Genomic DNA, 20,862 nt, shown 5'->3' with positions numbered 1-20,862 from the left:
GTTAGTGAGAGAGGCTGCTAAAACATAGCAGGGGTAAGTAAGTGAGAGGTAAAAAAATGAGAGATAAAGTAGTGAGAGGTGAAGTAGTGAGAGGTAAAGGTTAGAAATGAATTACATTGAAATAAAACACACAATAGGGATGAAAGTGAAAATAAGTGTTAATTTGTGTTGCTCCTGAGGCCAAACAGCCACACCAGTCCAGGGGGGCCTGCTATGTTTTAGCAGCCTCTCTCACTAACCTATCCTCACTTTGTTTCACTATATATTTCTTTCAGTCTTGTGTTGTCCTGGGGTCACTCAGCTGCACCATTTTGGGGTGCCCTGAGCCCTAGATTTGTACCTACCAAAATGTTAGGGACTTGCCCGACTAATGAGGTCACCTGGTCGCGGTGGGCAAGCCGTTACTTATGGCCATAACTAAGCGAAGAACCTCGCTAAAAATGCAAAATTTTATTGCAAAATTTTTGAAATTGGGAGTTTAATTTGTGCACCTGCACCTTTGACTTTGTATGCAGTTCTACTGAAAGGTCTCCGCAGGGTCGCACCTCTCAATTGGTGTGCACCCCAGGACCCCACCCCTGTATATCTAATGCCGTGTATTTCCATACACATTAGAAGGCCAGAGACCCCTTCTGCGCCTGGTGGTAGCACCCACGCCCACCTGTCCTATATATTGGTTTTAATTTGGTTCCTGACATTTCTTAGACTGCATGCAGAGCAAGGTGAGACCTGCACAAATGTTTAATGGATTATGAGATGGGGGGGTGCATTTCTGGGTTGTGGGCCCCCCTGGACTGGTGTGGCTGTTTGGCCTCAGGAGCAACACAAATTAACACTTATTTTCACTTTCATCCCTATTGTGTGTTTTATTTCAATGTAATTCATTTCTAACCTTTACCTCTCACTACTTCACCTCTCACTACTTTATCTCTCATTTTTTTACCTCTCACTTACTTACCCCTGCTATGTTTTAGCAGCCTCTCTCACTAACCTATCCTCACTTTGTTTCACTATATATTTCTTTCAGTCTTGTGTTGTCCTGGGGTCACTCAGCTGCACCATTTTGGGGTGCCCTGAGCCCTAGATTTGTACCTACCAAAATGTTAGGGACTTGCCCGACTAATGAGGTCACCTGGTCGCGGTGGGCAAGCCGTTACTTATGGCCATAACTAAGCGAAGAACCTCGCTAAAAATGCAAAATTTTATTGCAAAATTTTTGAAATTGGGAGTTTAATTTGTGCACCTGCACCTTTGACTTTGTATGCAGTTCTACTGAAAGGTCTCCGCAGGGTCGCACCTCTCAATTGGTGTGCACCCCAGGACCCCACCCCTGTATATCTAATGCCGTGTATTTCCATACACATTAGAAGGCCAGAGACCCCTTCTGCGCCTGGTGGTAGCACCCACGCCCACCTGTCCTATATATTGGTTTTAATTTGGTTCCTGACATTTCTTAGACTGCATGCAGAGCAAGGTGAGACCTGCACAAATGTTTAATGGATTATGAGATGGGGGGGTGCATTTCTGGGTTGTGGGCCCCCCTGGACTGGTGTGGCTGTTTGGCCTCAGGAGCAACACAAATTAACACTTATTTTCACTTTCATCCCTATTGTGTGTTTTATTTCAATGTAATTCATTTCTAACCTTTACCTCTCACTACTTCACCTCTCACTACTTTATCTCTCATTTTTTTACCTCTCACTTACTTACCCCTGCTATGTTTTAGCAGCCTCTCTCACTAACCTATCCTCACTTTGTTTCACTATATATTTCTTTCAGTCTTGTGTTGTCCTGGGGTCACTCAGCTGCACCATTTTGGGGTGCCCTGAGCCCTAGATTTGTACCTACCAAAATGTTAGGGACTTGCCCGACTAATGAGGTCACCTGGTCGCGGTGGGCAAGCCGTTACTTATGGCCATAACTAAGCGAAGAACCTCGCTAAAAATGCAAAATTTTATTGCAAAATTTTTGAAATTGGGAGTTTAATTTGTGCACCTGCACCTTTGACTTTGTATGCAGTTCTACTGAAAGGTCTCCGCAGGGTCGCACCTCTCAATTGGTGTGCACCCCAGGACCCCACCCCTGTATATCTAATGCCGTGTATTTCCATACACATTAGAAGGCCAGAGACCCCTTCTGCGCCTGGTGGTAGCACCCACGCCCACCTGTCCTATATATTGGTTTTAATTTGGTTCCTGACATTTCTTAGACTGCATGCAGAGCAAGGTGAGACCTGCACAAATGTTTAATGGATTATGAGATGGGGGGGTGCATTTCTGGGTTGTGGGCCCCCCTGGACTGGTGTGGCTGTTTGGCCTCAGGAGCAACACAAATTAACACTTATTTTCACTTTCATCCCTATTGTGTGTTTTATTTCAATGTAATTCATTTCTAACCTTTACCTCTCACTACTTCACCTCTCACTACTTTATCTCTCATTTTTTTTACCTCTCACTTACTTACCCCTGCTATGTTTTAGCAGCCTCTCTCACTAACCTATCCTCACTTTGTTTCACTATATATTTCTTTCAGTCTTGTGTTGTCCTGGGGTCAGGGCCGGATTATAATGGGGGCACAAGGGGTCAGTGCCCCTGGGCCCCCCTCTAGCTAGGGGCCCCTTGTGGTTGGCATGTATTTTTCAAAAAAAAAAAATTTTTTTTTTTTTTTAGCTAAAGGTTTTGTGCATGGGAGTGGGGTAGTGCTGCAGCTTCACCTATCTGCCAATGTGACAATGATTAATCGTGCTGAGCATCATGAGCCGAGGCATACTGATTGCACAAGTGTGCAGTGCATTACTGGGAGTTGACTAAGTCCCATGACACTTTGCACCAGAGGGCAGAGGCTGAGACGTTTGTGCTGAGCTCTGATTGGTGGAGCTCATTACATGCTTATCAGGCCCATGGAGAACAGCAGCAGCAGCCTAGTCATGGGAGGGTTTTTAATCAGAGGCAGCACTGGGACAAACACAGGCTAGATAGATATATATATCTATATCTATATATATATATATATAGAGAGAGAGAGAGAGAGAGAAATAAATAGATACGTGGTTACCGGCACTCCAAGATACACATGACAACTGCCCAGGTGCTGCACTCAAAAAATTGGTTCTATCATTGAAAACTGAGTAAAATCTGAAATGTTGGAGCTGATTGCGTCTGCATAGTCATTTTTGTGAAGTCCAAAGGAGTGCCACTTACCACACATCTCTCTCTCTCTCTCTCTCTCTCTCTCTCTCTCTCTCTCTCTCTCTCTCTCTCTCTCTCTCTCTCTCTCTCTCTCTCTCTATATATATATATATATATATATATATATATATATATATATATATATATATATATATATATAAAATATATATCTATCTATATCTACTGTGTATATATCCCCTGCAGTTACCCATTGACCAAGTCTATACTGCCTTTACTCTGTGTTTTGACACTGTAATATTCTCCTATGCAGTTTGCGGCCAGTAATGACAAGTGCAAGGGGGCCCCCCTGTCTAAAGTGCCCCGGGCCCCCCGAAGGCTTAATCTGGCACTGCCTGGGGTCACTCAGCTGCACCATTTTGGGGTGCCCTGAGCCCTAGATTTGTACCTACCAAAATGTTAGGGACTTGCCCGACTAATGAGGTCACCTGGTCGCGGTGGGCAAGCCGTTACTTATGGCCATAACTAAGCGAAGAACCTCGCTAAAAATGCAAAATTTTATTGCAAAATTTTTGAAATTGGGAGTTTAATTTGTGCACCTGCACCTTTGACTTTGTATGCAGTTCTACTGAAAGGTCTCCGCAGGGTCGCACCTCTCAATTGGTGTGCACCCCAGGACCCCACCCCTGTATATCTAATGCCGTGTATTTCCATACACATTAGAAGGCCAGAGACCCCTTCTGCGCCTGGTGGTAGCACCCACGCCCACCTGTCCTATATATTGGTTTTAATTTGGTTCCTGACATTTCTTAGACTGCATGCAGAGCAAGGTGAGACCTGCACAAATGTTTAATGGATTATGAGATGGGGGGGTGCATTTCTGGGTTGTGGGCCCCCCTGGACTGGTGTGGCTGTTTGGCCTCAGGAGCAACACAAATTAACACTTATTTTCACTTTCATCCCTATTGTGTGTTTTATTTCAATGTAATTCATTTCTAACCTTTACCTCTCACTACTTCACCTCTCACTACTTTATCTCTCATTTTTTTACCTCTCACTTACTTACCCCTGCTATGTTTTAGCAGCCTCTCTCACTAACCTATCCTCACTTTGTTTCACTATATATTTCTTTCAGTCTTGTGTTGTCCTGGGGTCACTCAGCTGCACCATTTTGGGGTGCCCTGAGCCCTAGATTTGTACCTACCAAAATGTTAGGGACTTGCCCGACTAATGAGGTCACCTGGTCGCGGTGGGCAAGCCGTTACTTATGGCCATAACTAAGCGAAGAACCTCGCTAAAAATGCAAAATTTTATTGCAAAATTTTTGAAATTGGGAGTTTAATTTGTGCACCTGCACCTTTGACTTTGTATGCAGTTCTACTGAAAGGTCTCCGCAGGGTCGCACCTCTCAATTGGTGTGCACCCCAGGACCCCACCCCTGTTTATCTAATGCCGTGTATTTCCATACACATTAGAAGGCCAGAGACCCCTTCTGCGCCTGGTGGTAGCACCCACGCCCACCTGTCCTATATATTGGTTTTAATTTGGTTCCTGACATTTCTTAGACTGCATGCAGAGCAAGGTGAGACCTGCACAAATGTTTAATGGATTATGAGATGGGGGGGTGCATTTCTGGGTTGTGGGCCCCCCTGGACTGGTGTGGCTGTTTGGCCTCAGGAGCAACACAAATTAACACTTATTTTCACTTTCATCCCTATTGTGTGTTTTATTTCAATGTAATTCATTTCTAACCTTTACCTCTCACTACTTCACCTCTCACTACTTTATCTCTCATTTTTTTACCTCTCACTTACTTACCCCTGCTATGTTTTAGCAGCCTCTCTCACTAACCTATCCTCACTTTGTTTCACTATATATTTCTTTCAGTCTTGTGTTGTCCTGGGGTCACTCAGCTGCACCATTTTGGGGTGCCCTGAGCCCTAGATTTGTACCTACCAAAATGTTAGGGACTTGCCCGACTAATGAGGTCACCTGGTCGCGGTGGGCAAGCCGTTACTTATGGCCATAACTAAGCGAAGAACCTCGCTAAAAATGCAAAATTTTATTGCAAAATTTTTGAAATTGGGAGTTTAATTTGTGCACCTGCACCTTTGACTTTGTATGCAGTTCTACTGAAAGGTCTCCGCAGGGTCGCACCTCTCAATTGGTGTGCACCCCAGGACCCCACCCCTGTATATCTAATGCCGTGTATTTCCATACACATTAGAAGGCCAGAGACCCCTTCTGCGCCTGGTGGTAGCACCCACGCCCACCTGTCCTATATATTGGTTTTAATTTGGTTCCTGACATTTCTTAGACTGCATGCAGAGCAAGGTGAGACCTGCACAAATGTTTAATGGATTATGAGATGGGGGGGTGCATTTCTGGGTTGTGGGCCCCCCTGGACTGGTGTGGCTGTTTGGCCTCAGGAGCAACACAAATTAACACTTATTTTCACTTTCATCCCTATTGTGTGTTTTATTTCAATGTAATTCATTTCTAACCTTTACCTCTCACTACTTCACCTCTCACTACTTTATCTCTCATTTTTTTACCTCTCACTTACTTACCCCTGCTATGTTTTAGCAGCCTCTCTCACTAACCTATCCTCACTTTGTTTCACTATATATTTCTTTCAGTCTTGTGTTGTCCTGGGGTCACTCAGCTGCACCATTTTGGGGTGCCCTGAGCCCTAGATTTGTACCTACCAAAATGTTAGGGACTTGCCCGACTAATGAGGTCACCTGGTCGCGGTGGGCAAGCCGTTACTTATGGCCATAACTAAGCGAAGAACCTCGCTAAAAATGCAAAATTTTATTGCAAAATTTTTGAAATTGGGAGTTTAATTTGTGCACCTGCACCTTTGACTTTGTATGCAGTTCTACTGAAAGGTCTCCGCAGGGTCGCACCTCTCAATTGGTGTGCACCCCAGGACCCCACCCCTGTATATCAATGGATATATGGACCTACTGTATAATCTATGGCCCCGTTAGGCTTTAATGAGGAGATTAACATGTCTATATTTTTTTTGTAACTGCGCTGGTAGTCTGATGGCGTCAAGGGGTTTTTTCATCTTTTTTTGTTATATTGATATAGGTATATATCTACTGTGGTCATTTTAATCCTCATCTACTGTTCTACTGTTATATCCTTATATGTCTCCCATAAACTATTTAAATATTTTTCATTTATTTTTTTGTATGTGTTTTGTGCTGTGATGGATGAATTATGGACTAAATTGTCCAAGTGCCTTTAACATGCAATTACTATACTTCACCGGTTCTGATGAGGCATATTATTCCATCTTGAATGATCCTTGGGCATAGCTAATACATCCTAATATTGGCTTAATAGTTAATATATATATTTTTTGGTATACACAGGTGGTTGCCCGGTTGACTGGTTTTTGGAATATATGTTATTGCAATGCGAGTACTAGGCACTGTCTGTTGTTATGACTGAGTCCCCATTACCACGACATACTGTAGGGATGGCCATCGACGATCGATAATTCAAAATCATTGATGGTTTAAGACCAATGTAGAACAGTATTGTCATTGTTCAGGGAGAACCAGATGGTTCTCCTCCAATGATGTCACAGCATACCCAAATATATATATATTTTTTTTACCAAGGGTGCAGAGACAAGAGCTTCGCCAACAGCACCCATAAAGCCTGCACCCAGGTTCTGATTGGCCCATAGGCTAGTCAATCAAAGGAAAAACATTGAAGATCATCTATTAGATATTATGCTGCCATCGATGACTATTTGTGCTATTGGCATCAATGGTAACCATCATTGGCGATAACATCGATGGCCATCCCTACCATGACAGCATATCTAAATTTGATTTAGATGCCTTAGTTTTGGCACCCGGAAACTCTAATTACGTCTTCTTACAATGAATGTGGCATGTGGGTTCCAGCACCTGATGTCTTGTCCGGGTACGCCGGCGCGGCATGACTCATCCTGCAGCATGGGTGGTGGTGTGAATATGGAGGCCCCTTGGTAATTATGCTATATGTATCACTCACTGTTTACTATAAGTTTTTATGAAATTATGAATTATTTTAATAAAATATGCAATAGAAATTTAATGTACATTAAAGTGCTGGTCTATCTTTATCACAAAGGGCTGTTGAGCTTGCTGTTGATGAGACTGATTATACTGTATATGTATAGATTGTTAGAGGTAGGAAGGCTCTGCTCACTAGCTATGTCGGTCTGGGATTACCCAGTTTTACCCATAATTACCCATTGATTCCAATTGTAAAGCTCAATGGAATATGCTGTGCTATGTAAGAAACTGTTAAAAAATAAATGACAATATATTTTATATATTTATATATATATACATATATATATATATATATATATATATATATATATATATATATATATATATATATATATATGTGTGTGTGTGTGTGTGTGTGTGTGTGTGTGTGTGTGTGTATATATATATATATATCAATTGTATAAACTGAAACACCAGGAAACTGATTATTTCTTCCACAGTTCGTCCTTTTCAGATTATTACAAGTACAAAAAGTGACTGCATGAATTTAGAGTTAGGAACACCCCGACAATTGAAAATGGATAGGATTTTTTAATAAACGTGCAAAGGATTTGTTGGCTCTGGTAATAGAAAAAGCTGGCCTAGAACTTATACTGACCACAAGTAAAATCTTGTCATTTGAAAAAGAACATAAAAAGGCCCTTGAGGATATTTTGTCATGGAGATAAGGTCTGCATTCGCCAAAGTATAAAGCTTTCCTTGGTTGGTGTATCAGAGTGCAATAACTTTGGAGGATGGATGTACTGTAAGTCCAACTCCTATGTGAGAAAACTTTGCAGCTATGGCTCACTCAGAACAAAGGTTGACCCCACTGCAGTGGCGTCACTAGGCAGGTGCAGGGGGTGCGGGCCGCATCGGGTGTCACCAGTCTCTAAGGTGACACCTTTTTCAATGCACCTCCATGCAATGAGTCCCTGACTGTTGTAATAATATGCCCCAGTGCTGGGACAGCTTCCATGTTCCCAGCACCGGAGCTCCAGTGGCAGGCAGAGGAGATGGAGCTGTGTCCCCAGCGAGACGCAGCTCCAGATAGCGCTGGGATCAAAGAACCAATCCCAGCGCTGACAGTCCGAGCGGGGGGGTGACGCTGCGGAGGAGAGAGGTGGCAATTTGAAATTGGCACCTTTGTGGCCGCCAGTGGAAAACGACGCCCGCAGCGTTTAAACACTGGCACCATTTGGGAGCCAATCACGGCTCCCGAATGGCAAGCCAATAGTAAACAGCCGCGGCGAGCCAATCAGCGCTCGCCGTGCCGTACTCTGCCCCGCCCCCGGCGTCTGATGTCAGACGCCGCCGGGAGGCAAAGGAGAAAGCACCCACGCCGTCGGAGCGCCCCGGCTGAAGATAGAAGGCGGAGCTGGATAGAGATGGGCAAAACGGGTCACTAGCGAGAGCTGGGATCCAGCAGTTCAGTCAGTGAAAAGATCCGTATCTTTTAGGCAGGCCAACGGTTCACTTTGAAAGAAGGGGTAATTTGTTAACAACGAAGCATACTTAGTCTTACAATCATTTATTCCCATTATTTTTTACTTTAAAAAACAAAAAAAAACATTGAGCTGAACAAATAAGAACATACATAACCAAGTAAAACACTGATCGATGGCTGGGTGCAGAATCGCCATCGATGGCAACCATCGATGGCGTCTGCCCCGATGGCCATTCCTAGCAGCAGCAGCAGCAGCCTTATTATTCTTTCTTATACTTGCAGTAGCAGCACTGTACTCAGTCTAAAGAGTTAGTACATCTCAGGTGGCAGTGCTGAGATCAGGAAAATGCATTGTAATTAAAAACGAGGTACTTGTGAGTTATCTGGACGCCCGATTTTTTGATTGTATGCCTTAAGTTAAGGCATACAATCAGATGCGATGCGATGCGATATCGCATCGCATCGCATCGCATGCGACCATCGGATGCGATGACCCGATTTTTCCATAGGAATCAATGTTAAAATGGACTGAGTCCATTTTAACATGGAATTCAATGGGAAAAAGGGGTCCTTTTTCATACCCCTACTATCCAAGTGGGCATGGAGTTGGATATAAACCTGTGGCGAGCGTAGCGAGCCACCGAGCCCGAAGCGTGGCGAGCGAAGCGAGCCCCGCGAGGGGACGGTATTCCGTGTCCCCTCGCGGGGCTCGCTACGCTCGCCACGCTTCGGGCTCGGTGGCTCGCTACGCTCGCCACAGGTTTATATCCAACTCCATGCCCACTTGGATAGTAGGGGTATGAAAAGGACCCCTTTTTCCCATTGAATTCCATGTTAAAATGGACTCAGTCCATTTTAACATTGATTCCTATGGAAAAATCGGGTCATCACATCGCATCGCATCGCATCCGATGGTCGCATGCGATGCGATGCGATGTCCCGATCCGACCCGATTTAGAAATCGGGCGTCCGGATAACTCACAAGTACCAAAAACGAAACTGAAAGTAAAAGAATGACGGATCACCTTTTTGGGATCAGTGGCTCAGTCGTTCCTGAATGGGATCCGTCTCAAAGATTTGCTTCGTTTGCGAGCGACCCATCTCTAGAGCTGGAGGAAGAGGACGGCGGCGACGGAGAGAAGAGCTCTGGCGGCCGCTGAAGAGGCCAGAAGACGCCGGGATCAAGCCAGAAGATCTCCGGGGGGAGGAAGAAAGGAAGCGGCGCTGCCGCTGGCCAGGACAGGCCAGCGGCAGAAGAAAGAAGATGGCGGCCATCACCGGAGAGGCCAGCAGGGGTGGAAAGCAGAAGAGCTGACGAAGCTCCCCCCTGCGGCCTTTCCCAACCCCAGGTAGGCGGCCCTTGGGCCACCTACCCCTACCCTAGACCACCGGGTGTCGGGCACTAGGCCTGTGGGTACTTTCAGGCCCCTTCGGCCTGTGGGCGTTATAGTCGGGCCCTCTTGGCCCGGGGGCATATAATTGTTGGGCCCTCCTGGCCCTTTGTTTATTTGGTTGGGTCCTCCTGGCCCAAGGACTCCCCGGTGGCCCCACTAGGTCAGGCATTAGGCCCATGGCTCCAATTAGCCGGGCACTAGGCCCGTGGCACCACAGCCGGGCGCTAGGCCCGAGGCCCCCATAATTGGCATCACGTTGTGTGCAGCATAATCGGCATCATGGTGTGCAGTGTAATGGGCATCACAGTGTGTGGCGTATTGTGTAATTGGCATCACGGTGTGTTGTAATGGGCATCATGGTGCGCAGTGTAATTGGCATCACAGTGTATGGCGTAATGGGCATCATGGTGTGTGGTGTGATGGGCATCACAGTGTGCGTCATATTTTGTAATTGGCATCACGGTGTATGGTGTAATGGGCATCACAGTGTGTGGCGTTTTGTGTCATTGGCATCATGGTGTGTGGCGTAATCATGGGCATCATGGTGTGCGGCATATTGTGTAATGGGCATCACGGTGTGCGGCGTAATGGGCATCATGGTGTGCTGTGTAATGGGCATCACGGTGTGCAGCGTATTGTGTCATTGGCATCACAGTGTGTGGCGTAATTATGGGCATCATGGTGTGCAGTGTAATAGGCATCATGCAGTGGCGTAGCTATTGGGCCACAACCCCCGCAGTGGCGGGGAGGCGCCGGGGTCTGCGGAGTGCTGTTGTTTCTTTGCCAGCTCCCCACTGCTTGTGGGTGCAGCGGGGAGCTGGCAGGGGGGTCCGTGCGGCACAGGAGTACCTGTGTTCAGGGAGAGCCTGGAGGTCCCTGCGGTGCTGATTATGATGTTCAGCCAATCAGCATGCGCCCAGTGTTTTCAGAGTCAGAAGTGCTTCCCGCACCGCCGCACGGCGGTAGCGCAGTATTTCCACTTCACTGCAGGAGTGCAGGGACCCCGGCAACATCATAATCAGCGCCGCAGGGACCTCCAGGCTCTCCCTGAACACAGGTACCCCCGCGCCGCACAACATTGTCTTGTCTTTTAACGGGGGGGAGGGCGGCGATATTGTCCCGGCGGGGGGGGGGGGGGAGCTAAATTTTCTGTTACGCCACTGGCATCACGGTGTGCGGCGTATTGTGTAATTGACATTACGGTGTGCAGTGTAATGGGCATCATGGTGTGCGGTGTAATGGGCATCACGGTGTGCAGCTTATTGCCTAATTGGCATCACTGTGTGCGGCATAATGTGTAATTGGCATTATGAATAAACAGTGTTTAATGATTTAAGTAGCCTGTAAAAATGCAGGGACTGATCTATCAATCAATTTACACAGCACTGCTATAATACTGGAAGATTGGAATAGGTGTGCTGACTCAATCTACAATCACGGTACAGACCACGTCCCCTGCTGATAGGCCACGCCCCCATTTTGTTTATTTCCCAAAAAATGGTGGGGGGGTGTGACACCATGAGTTACAACACTGGGTGACAACAACCCTAGTGACGCCACTGCCCCATTGGTAACAGATGCCGTGGCAGAACTGGACCCAGTGGCAGTGGGTGCTGTGGCTGGGCTGGACCCATTGATATGGGTATTGAGGCTGGGCTGGACTCAGTGGTACTGGTGAAGTGACTGGACTGGAAACAGCAGGAACCAAACACCAGGTGCCTAAAGATTCAACAGGAAGCAACGTTGTTCAGGCAACTTCCTGTACTAGGATTATTAAACCTGTGGGTGGCTGTGATTGGTGCAGAGGAACTTACTGACTAGAAAGAGAAAAGAGAAAAAGAATGTCCTTTTTGTGGGTGCACCTCTAATAAACTAACTTATTAAAAATTAACCTTTATTGATTCATTATTTAAAAGGCTGCGAAAATTACTTAAAAAACATATATCGACATATACAGTTGGGATGACACACATAAATCAAAGGTGGCGGGCAGGGATTGCTCTGTGTTCAATCTTTATTCAAAAGTATGTAAGATGTTTTGTTGAACAGTATTTAGATAGGCTGATCCATGCAGTGGATTGGTAGTTTCAATACTAATACCAATCTCTTCCTGCTGCCTGGATCTGTCCTTATCTAGACTGGGTAATCGTACCCCAGTATGTCACAAATAGCTCCAATAAATTGTCTGGTGTGACGAATAAGGGTTGTTGCCCATATGTTGCACCCAATGTAGTGGGGTGCACACTGGAAAATCAACCCTGGTCTCCCAGATGAGAGTGGGCTGGGGTGTCACTGTGTGGACCCCAACCTAAGGCCCAAATGAGGGCTATCCTGGTACCGTCTCTGTTAGTCACTCAAACTGCCACCATATGAGGTAATCTGCAGATTGGCGAGTTAACCAGAGCACAGTATCTCAGCACTGGGTATATGTCGGACCAGTTTCTTTACTTGCACATACTGCCACCATAAATGGTAATCTGCAGATAGGTAAAGTGCATATGGTCTCTGGATAATTATGCGGGGTGTCGCTCTGTAAAGTCTCAGAGGGACCTCAGCCCATAGGGACAGCCCTAATGGAGGCTATCTCAGTGCCGGATAAGTCTGTGAGAATTACTCTGTTACTCAAACCCACTGCCACCATAAATGGTAATCTGCAGATAGGTGAGTACAAACAGGGTAACAATACCAGGGGTGTCCCTCTGTATAGTATCAGGGGGATCTCACCCACTGGGGACACATCTGTGGATCTCTAGCTGGGAGCACACCAAGGAGTTAGAGCCCTTACAAGGGCTTCAGTGACAAGTCACTGCTGGAACACACAATCAATCAAAATGCAATGTATAGAAAATAAAGAAAAGAGCAATCACAACTGCCCGCGCACCGCTAGCCTAAGCTGACTGACTAGACTGCATCTGATTTCAGCAGCTGACCAAAACTAACCTGGCTGCACTTAGGGATGGCCATCGTTGTGATCACCATCAATGGTTGTCATCAATGACAATAGTTCAAATGGTCATCGATGGCAGCATAAAATGACCACTTTTTAACATCTAATTTCTTTGACTGACTGGCCTGTGTTGACCACTTTAGATCAGATAGATCTTTGGTGCAGCACCTAAGATTTTTTGTCAGATGGATCTGAGACCTAGCCGCACATTTATTCTCAGGGAGCTCAGATTTGGCATTTTTTCTTCAGATCGATCTGTCCGATCGATCTGAATCTGGAGAAAACAGGCCAAATCTGACTATTGGATGGTGGCCTGATTCAGACCTGTAAGCAGTCATGGCTTAGGGGCAGAGCCGGATTAACAATGGGCCTGATGGAGCTATAGCTCCAGGTGCACTCTCTATATAGGTCCATTTTATAGCTGAGGGTCAGGGCTTTCCAACAAGCACGGCCCCGCGTTGCTAGCCCCCCGGGAACCAGAGATACCGCCAGGCAAAGCTGGGACGTTTTCCCCATATGATAACATGAGACCTGCAAATTCCGACCCCCACCTGGTTCCAACGGCATCACAGAAGCTTGAGGTTGATCTCTGTCTAACTCAAATTGCTGGGCCTTCAATCTGATACCAGGTTGGTCCGTATGGGTTCATTGGTTCTGGAGATATTGCGGGTAAACCGATTTTTTCATTTTTGAAATGTAATTTCATGGCTGTTCATGAAATTCCAGATTCTCTGGAACCAAATGGCCCAGTTTCACAGGGCCAAAATCATTTGAAAATCATTCGAAGCCCACATGTAAATGGGTCAGTTGGTTCCGAAGATAATGCTGGTTAACTACCCCCCCTTTAAACTTTAAAGGGGGGGGGGTTAGTTTTCTCTCCTCACACCAGAAAATGCAGGAACTAGGCTGGTGTAATAGGGGCCAGCCCGGGTAAATCCCTGCATTTTCTGGTGTGAAAGGGGTTATATTTCAAATAGCCGGGACCTGCATTGCTCTGAATACAGCGGGGCAGCCCCCTGCTCTCTGTCCGGCTGTCAATGGCTGTCATTTCTGCCCGGCGGCGGCTGTCCCCCAGTTACCGCAAGCATATATTCCCCCTTGGCATTGAGCATGGAATCCCACATGGCAATGAGCATGTAACCCCTGGCAATGAGCATATATGTAAGCAGCACTTATGTAGCATAATTTTTAATAGGCATTATGGTGTTTGCAGTGGCGTAACTACCGAACTGTCGCCCGCCTGCAGCATATTTTTTGGCGCCCCCCCTCCCCTCTGCGTACCTGCCCGGCCGCATCTGCCTGTCACGGTCCCGTCTCTCCCGGCGCCGGCTCCTGCTGCTATAATGAAAACGGACTCTTATAAAATGGCTGACCCCATACTGCAGACAGAAAACTGTCTGCAGTATGCGGGCAGCCATTTTCTAAGAGTCCGTTTTCATTATAGCAGCAGGAGCCGGCGCCGGGAGATACGGGACCGTGACGGCAGTAAGTGGTAACTATAGCCCCACAGACCCCCGGCGCCCACATGTTCTCCGCGCCTCCCAGCCACCGCGGGGGCTGCGGAGCTATAGCTACGCCACTGGGTGTTTGGCATAATACGTAATGGACATTATGGTGTGTGGCTTAACATGTAATGGGCATTATGGTGTAATTTTTAATGCGCACCTTTGGCGCGCAATGCCCGTTTATGAAGCATATTGTGCATTATTGCTTAATCTGTTTGGTATAGTGTGTATTTTGGCTCAATCCATGTGGCCAAATTTTGCCTTAATCTGTGTGGCATAACGTGAATTTTGACTCAATCCGTGTGCCATAGTGTGAATTTTGGCTCAGTCAGTGTGATTTTTTGCTCATTCCATGTGGCATAATGCCTAAGAGGCAAGTACAATATAAAGGGGTTACTCTTTTGTTGCATGATTTTTATAAGGGGTATATGGGGTCCAGTATGATATGCTGGCGGTCGGAATCCCGGCGGTCAAAATACCGACGCCGGAATCCCGACCTCCGCAATGCCGACAGGGGGCTGTGGATCGCTCCCCCTTGCGGGGGACACCCATAAAGGGACAAAGTGCATTGCAGTGGTCGGGATTCTGGCATCGGTATTTTGACCGCTGGGATTCCGAACACCGGCATATTGACCGCACCCCGGTATATGGTGTGGTAAACTTAGGTGGACACATAAAAGGTGCTGAAATGTTGTCTATCAAGTTTTGTCTTTCAGTATTCTTTTTATGACTGGAGTGCCGCCTCTCCCCGCAAGTATTTTAGGATTTTAGGACATCGGCATCCTGCGGGTGCACCTTTTGGAGGGCACCCGCCAATATATCTCCCTGCACTTTTCCTATGCCAGCCCCCTGCTTTTTCCAGGCATATATAATTAGTTGAAAGTATTTACACAAATAGAGACCCATGAGCAGACCGCCCAACCAGAACACTGGTCAAGCCCCCCACATTATTAAGTGCTGCCACAACCCCTATTATTGCGCATAATAGGCCCTTGATAATGTTCAGCTCCAGGCCCATTTAGACCTTAATCTGGCTCTGCTTAGGGGGCTTGGCATCACTGGCTACAGTATATATTGTTCTCCTGACCATAAAAAATTATCCATCCTACCACTGGCTAGCAATCATCTTAACTAAGGACTTGTATAATTATATATACAGTATTTTTTTCTAAAAATTTAGGCCAGGTTTTCTAAAGGGCTATTACAGTAGAAAAATATTTTTAAAAGCAAGTCTCTGCTGTATCACACCTATCTTTCATGATTGGTTAATAATAATAAAAAAATCGAAGACATAATGGATTGCAAACTATTGCAAGTACTAGAACTCCCTTACTTACCTTCTGATTTAGGTAAACTTAAAATAATGATCTAGTACAGGGGTCAACCCGCTGAGTTATTTTGAGTGGCCCGCCTGTTAATGCTGTGTAAAAAAAAATCTTCAGTGCTAGTCCCTTTGCATGTGGGACCCGGCGGAGGTGGAGGTGCAGTGGCTGGGGCGGATGGGACTGTGCGCGAACATGCGCATTGTGTATTTCCTGATGCCGCGCACCCGTCCCGCCTGCACCCTTTCAGTGAAGACAGCCACCAGCAGCAGCCCTCTGACGGATCTGCTGTGTTTCCTGAGACCTCTGCAAGGGACACAGAGATTCAGGCAGGTTTCTTAGGGAAGGGTGAAGCTGGCTAACGCGGTGCTGACTATGGGGGGTGGGCTGGCTGCAATGCTTTGCTGACTATGGGGGGGGGGGTGAGCTGGCTGCAATGTTGTGCTGAACAGGGGGGGTGGGTGGGCTGCAATGCGGTGCTGACTATGAGGGGGGGCTACCTGGCTGTGTGGTGCTGACAATGGGAGGGCTGGCAGGCTGTGCAATGTGGTGCTGACTATGGGGGTAATACTGGGACATTTTGTGAGGGACACTACTGGTGGCATTTTATGAGGGACACTACTGGTGGCATTTTATGAGGGACACTACTGGTGGCATTTTATGAGGGACACTACTGGTGGCATTTTATGAGGGACACTACTGGTGACATTTAATGAGAGGCACTGCTGGAGGCATCATATGTATAAGCAGAAGTATTGGGGGCATCATGGTGTTTGGCATAATGTGTAATGGGCATTACGGTGTGTGGCACAATGTGTAATGGGCATTATGGATAAACAGTGTATATTGATTTAAGTAGCCTGTCATTGTTTGGGCTTGATTTGTGAGGCGTACTAGGTCACTGTGTGGGCCTTCATGTTTATATGTCACTGTGCGGCCTTTAGCCATCCAACTTAAGCGTGGAAGGACAACAACCATTCCTGCTGTAACCAATGTCTGGTCATGTAGGTTGCAAAAGTGAGATGTCAGGTAATGGTTTTCCTGCTAGTTCCCACTCTTATATTTAGACCACGCCCCTTAGAATTAGGCCACACCCTTTTGGGAGTGTCTAGTCAGATCACTTATAAATGGGTGATGGTAAATGCATTTGCATTCATGATCCCTGATATACACTTTGTCAGTATTAGAAATGGGTTTGGGGTGTGTGACCTACTGGGTTGTTGTGACTGAGCTGCTTTGAGACATCATTATTTCAACAATGTAACACTTTCTAGCACTTAAACAGCTTTTTACTATTGAAACACATATTAACACTTTTTTTTTCTACTTCTCACCTATGTAACACTCTGCTACTTTTTAATGTATCCCTTTTTAACAATAAAGGCCCCCATACACTAGTTTGACTTTTCCTAAGAACATGTCGGGCCAGTTTTCCCTTGAGCTCCCCTGGCAGCTCCCCGGGAGGCTCACTTACAATTCGGCACTTGATGTGCCATTTTTACATGCAATATATCGCATGCGATTTATTGCATGTAAAATACTCCCGGGGAGCTGGGTCTGAATTGCTGGGGTGAGCTGGTAGCGGCATCTGCCAGGTGGCGAGGCATGAAGCACTGCAAACATTTTGAAAAGACTGACTGGCCTGTTATTGGCTGAAATAATTCTCTGTCAGTCGGCCTTCCATCTGATTGTCTGAGAGAATTCTCTCAGCCAATCAGTGTCCGGGCCAGTGTTTTTAAAATGATTTTTTAAAATTCAGCAGCTTTTGTGCCCCACAGATGCCGCTCCCAGTTTTTAACAGCCGCTCAGACCCCGATGCCCATAGGTAGCACACACCTGCGGAACGGAACCAACACTTTGTGGGTACTAAAATGCATCTGCGATGTCCCACTGATGGGTCTGATCCGATTTTGTGCACGCAGGACCACACATCGGGTCGGAGGGGGATGTCAAACACATACGATTTGGGCTGTCGGGATCAGGTGAAATCGACCCAAATTGGATAAGTGTATGGGCACCTTTAAACTGATACTTCATAGTATGATCATTGGAGCAATTTGGGAAGGGGGGTGTCCATTTTCTGGACTTGACACTTAGGAACCAATTAATAAGCTCATCTGGCCCCAGTAGATGGGGCCACATTTTTGCCCAAAATTGTGCTAAGAACCGAATGTGCACTGCATTTTCTTTCTTTGAGTAGGTTTTAGAAATTGCTATACAGATAGAAAATATTTTAAAGAGGGAGTCTCTGCTCTGTTCCACCTATTTTCTTGGCTAGTTAATAATTGAAATTATAAAACCATAATTTTGTTTTTCTTATTTACTACAGACATAATTGGTAAGGACAGCAAACAACCACAGTTGCCAAAATGCCCTCCATTACCTTCTGATTTAGGTAAGCTTGAAATGATTATCTTGAAATGATTTTATTAACAATACAGTACAATGTGTGTTTCAGGGGAAAAGTGCAGATATTTGCACAGTTGAGCGATTATTTGCTATTGCAATAAAGTCTCGCAAACACTTGTTGCGCGCATATATCATTGTGTGGGATAGCTAACACATTAAGGCATTTCAAGGTGAAAACATGTATTGTAGGTGTCCTGAAGGCAGTGGAGAACAAATGAGACAACTATACTTGGCCCCAGGGTTCAGAGGGGCTCCACAGATCAGGCAGGGTTTAATAGGCAGAAATCTAAATAATGAATCGCGGCAGACTCCAACCCAAACTCCCCCCCCCCCCCCGGTGGATGGGCAGTTGACAGCCAATATCCTTCCTCAAATTCACCCCTCCCTTGTGGGCTGTACCATTCAGTCACATTTGTGCTGCTGCTGGATAATCGCTCCCATGAACTGCTGGCATGGTATTTAGGCAGGAGCGTAGCGAGGGCAGAGCATGAGCTCCTGGTGCCGGAAGAGAACTAGTTGTGCCTGCACCACCAGCTCGCCCGCTCCCCTGCCTACTTCTGGCTGCCAGTGCAACGGAGTACGGCGCCGGGCTCCCTGGCTTTCAGTGGATGACTGACAGCCAGGCTGCAAGTGGCACGCAGGGCAGAGCGGCGGGGACTGGCATGGATGATGGCATGAATGATGCGCACACTGCGCTGGGAGGCTGGCCTGGGCTGGCAGTGTCCTCCCCCTCCTGCTGTGGGGATTGGCCACCCCAGGAGACGAGAAGGGACCATGCTTGGGCGTGCAGACTGAGGCATATATGGCACTGTGGGGGTATATGTCTGGCACTGTGGGGGCATATATGTGTCTGGCACTGTGGGGGCATACCTGTCTGGCACTGTGGGGCATATCTGTGTCTGGAACTGTAGGGGCATATCTGTGTCTGGCACTAGTATGGGGGCATATGTGTAATGGGCATCATGGTGTTGGGTGTAATGTGTAATTGGCATTACAGTGTGGGGGGTATTGTGTATTTGCCATCACAGTGTGCGGTGTAATGGGCATCACGGTGTGCGGCATATTTTGTAATTGGCATCCCGGTGTGTGTAGTAATATGCATCATGGTGTGCAGTTGTGGTGTAATGGGCATCGCGGTGTGTTTATATAGTATGTAATGGGCATTATGGTTTGTTATATAGTATGCAATGGGCATCATGTTTGGCCTTATCTGTAATTGGCATGTGGCTTTTTGTGTAATTGGTATTTCAAAGTTTGCTAATATGTGCAAAGGGCATTACAGTGTGTGACATAATGTTGGGCCGCACCCACTTTTCACTGCGCAGGAGCCTCACCTACTACAAATGGGGGGGTGGGAGGGCGCAAAACATGCCCTTGCTCCGGGCGTCATAGCACCTAGCTACACCACTGTATAAAGGTGCCACAGAATTCCACAACAATTCAAATAGTGAAATAACACACAAACACGCAATAAAGTATACCTTTATTACATACATAGTCTGTTCATACACATACTTACCTACCTTGACACGTAGGTACAGTAGGTATCCTACATCCGACGGTCCTGAAGAAAATCCATTTTGTGTACCTGCGGAAGAAAACCATACTTATGGGGGTCCTCCGGCGTAGATCGCGTCCTCTTCTGTCCAAGTAGGGATCCAGGGACTTGGCAACACAACAAAATGAAGAACGTGAACCCATGGACTAGTGAGGAGAAGCCACTGGATGTGAGTTTATATCCTGTGGCTCCTCCTCCGGAATAGCGCTATTGGCTGCCTAGCAACTCCTGATTGGCCACTAGGCTAGGGGGCCAATAGCACTATGGGCTGCATACACACATCTTGCAGCCAGTTACAGGCTCGGCTTGCAAACTGACAGTCAGGAGATGACTGGCTGCTGCATTATCACAGGCCACTTTATCATTTCACCAGGCTTAAGTAACAATTTGTGGGCTGAAGCCTTCAAACATTAGTTCTGCTGCTGTATGGACCTTTTTCTGTTTCCTCCAAAGCCATTGACCTCACTGCATGTCACTGCTATACACAGTATTTAAATAGCCCCTACCACAGCATATCCTTGGCATTTACTTCAAATACTCCAGTCAGACATTGGCAAGGTCAATTATGTTGCAACATCAAGGACTACAAAATATCCAGGTCGAGGGGGGGCGGCAACGGCTGAGCAAGAACTGTTCTCTGCACAGTGCTTTCAAGGGGCGAGAAGTAAGAATATATGGCAAGTATGTCATGACTTAACGTGACGTCAGCCTGCACAGCTCCTCTCGGAATCTGGAAAATCACCTTTTATAAAGCCAGTTGAACTGGCAAAACGCATTCGATATGCCAAGGTTTTGTCACAGACCAGCCTTTCCTGGGTATTCGCCAATCCATTGGATCCATCTACAGCGAATTTCCAGTCCCAGACGGTGACCAGACCTGTTCCATTACCCTCAGGATTACCTGAGCCCCAATCTTGGGATTTAAGTTCTTCCTTTGCTGCAATTACTTCTTCACTGAAGTACTTCTTCATACTCCTTACACACAACAAGCACTCAGCGAGTGAGGATCTACCACTACTGAGTGTATGAGATCAGCTTTGGAAAGATCCCCTGCTTTTAACTGGAGGTCAACATAG

General features: G+C 46.5%; 1 protein-coding gene across 2 annotated transcripts in view; it reads left to right on the top strand.

Moving 5' to 3' along the window:
- Positions 1-20,862, top strand: part of LOC146027098 (beta-1,4-galactosyltransferase 1-like) — a 134,361-nt gene that overhangs the window by 40,129 nt on the left and 73,370 nt on the right. For both annotated transcript variants that reach the window (XM_083158092.1, XM_083158091.1), the window contains exon 2: positions 18,149-18,214. In XM_083158092.1, the coding sequence (XP_083014218.1) occupies positions 18,149-18,214 (66 nt within the window). The remainder of the gene's footprint in view (positions 1-18,148; positions 18,215-20,862) is intronic.

Source organism: Crinia signifera, chromosome 1 (genome assembly GCF_055691185.1).
Source record: "Crinia signifera chromosome 1, ASM5569118v1, whole genome shotgun sequence".
In the NCBI taxonomy this organism is placed as follows: Eukaryota; Metazoa; Chordata; class Amphibia; order Anura; family Myobatrachidae; genus Crinia; species Crinia signifera.
This window is presented reverse-complemented; position numbering and strand designations above follow the sequence as displayed.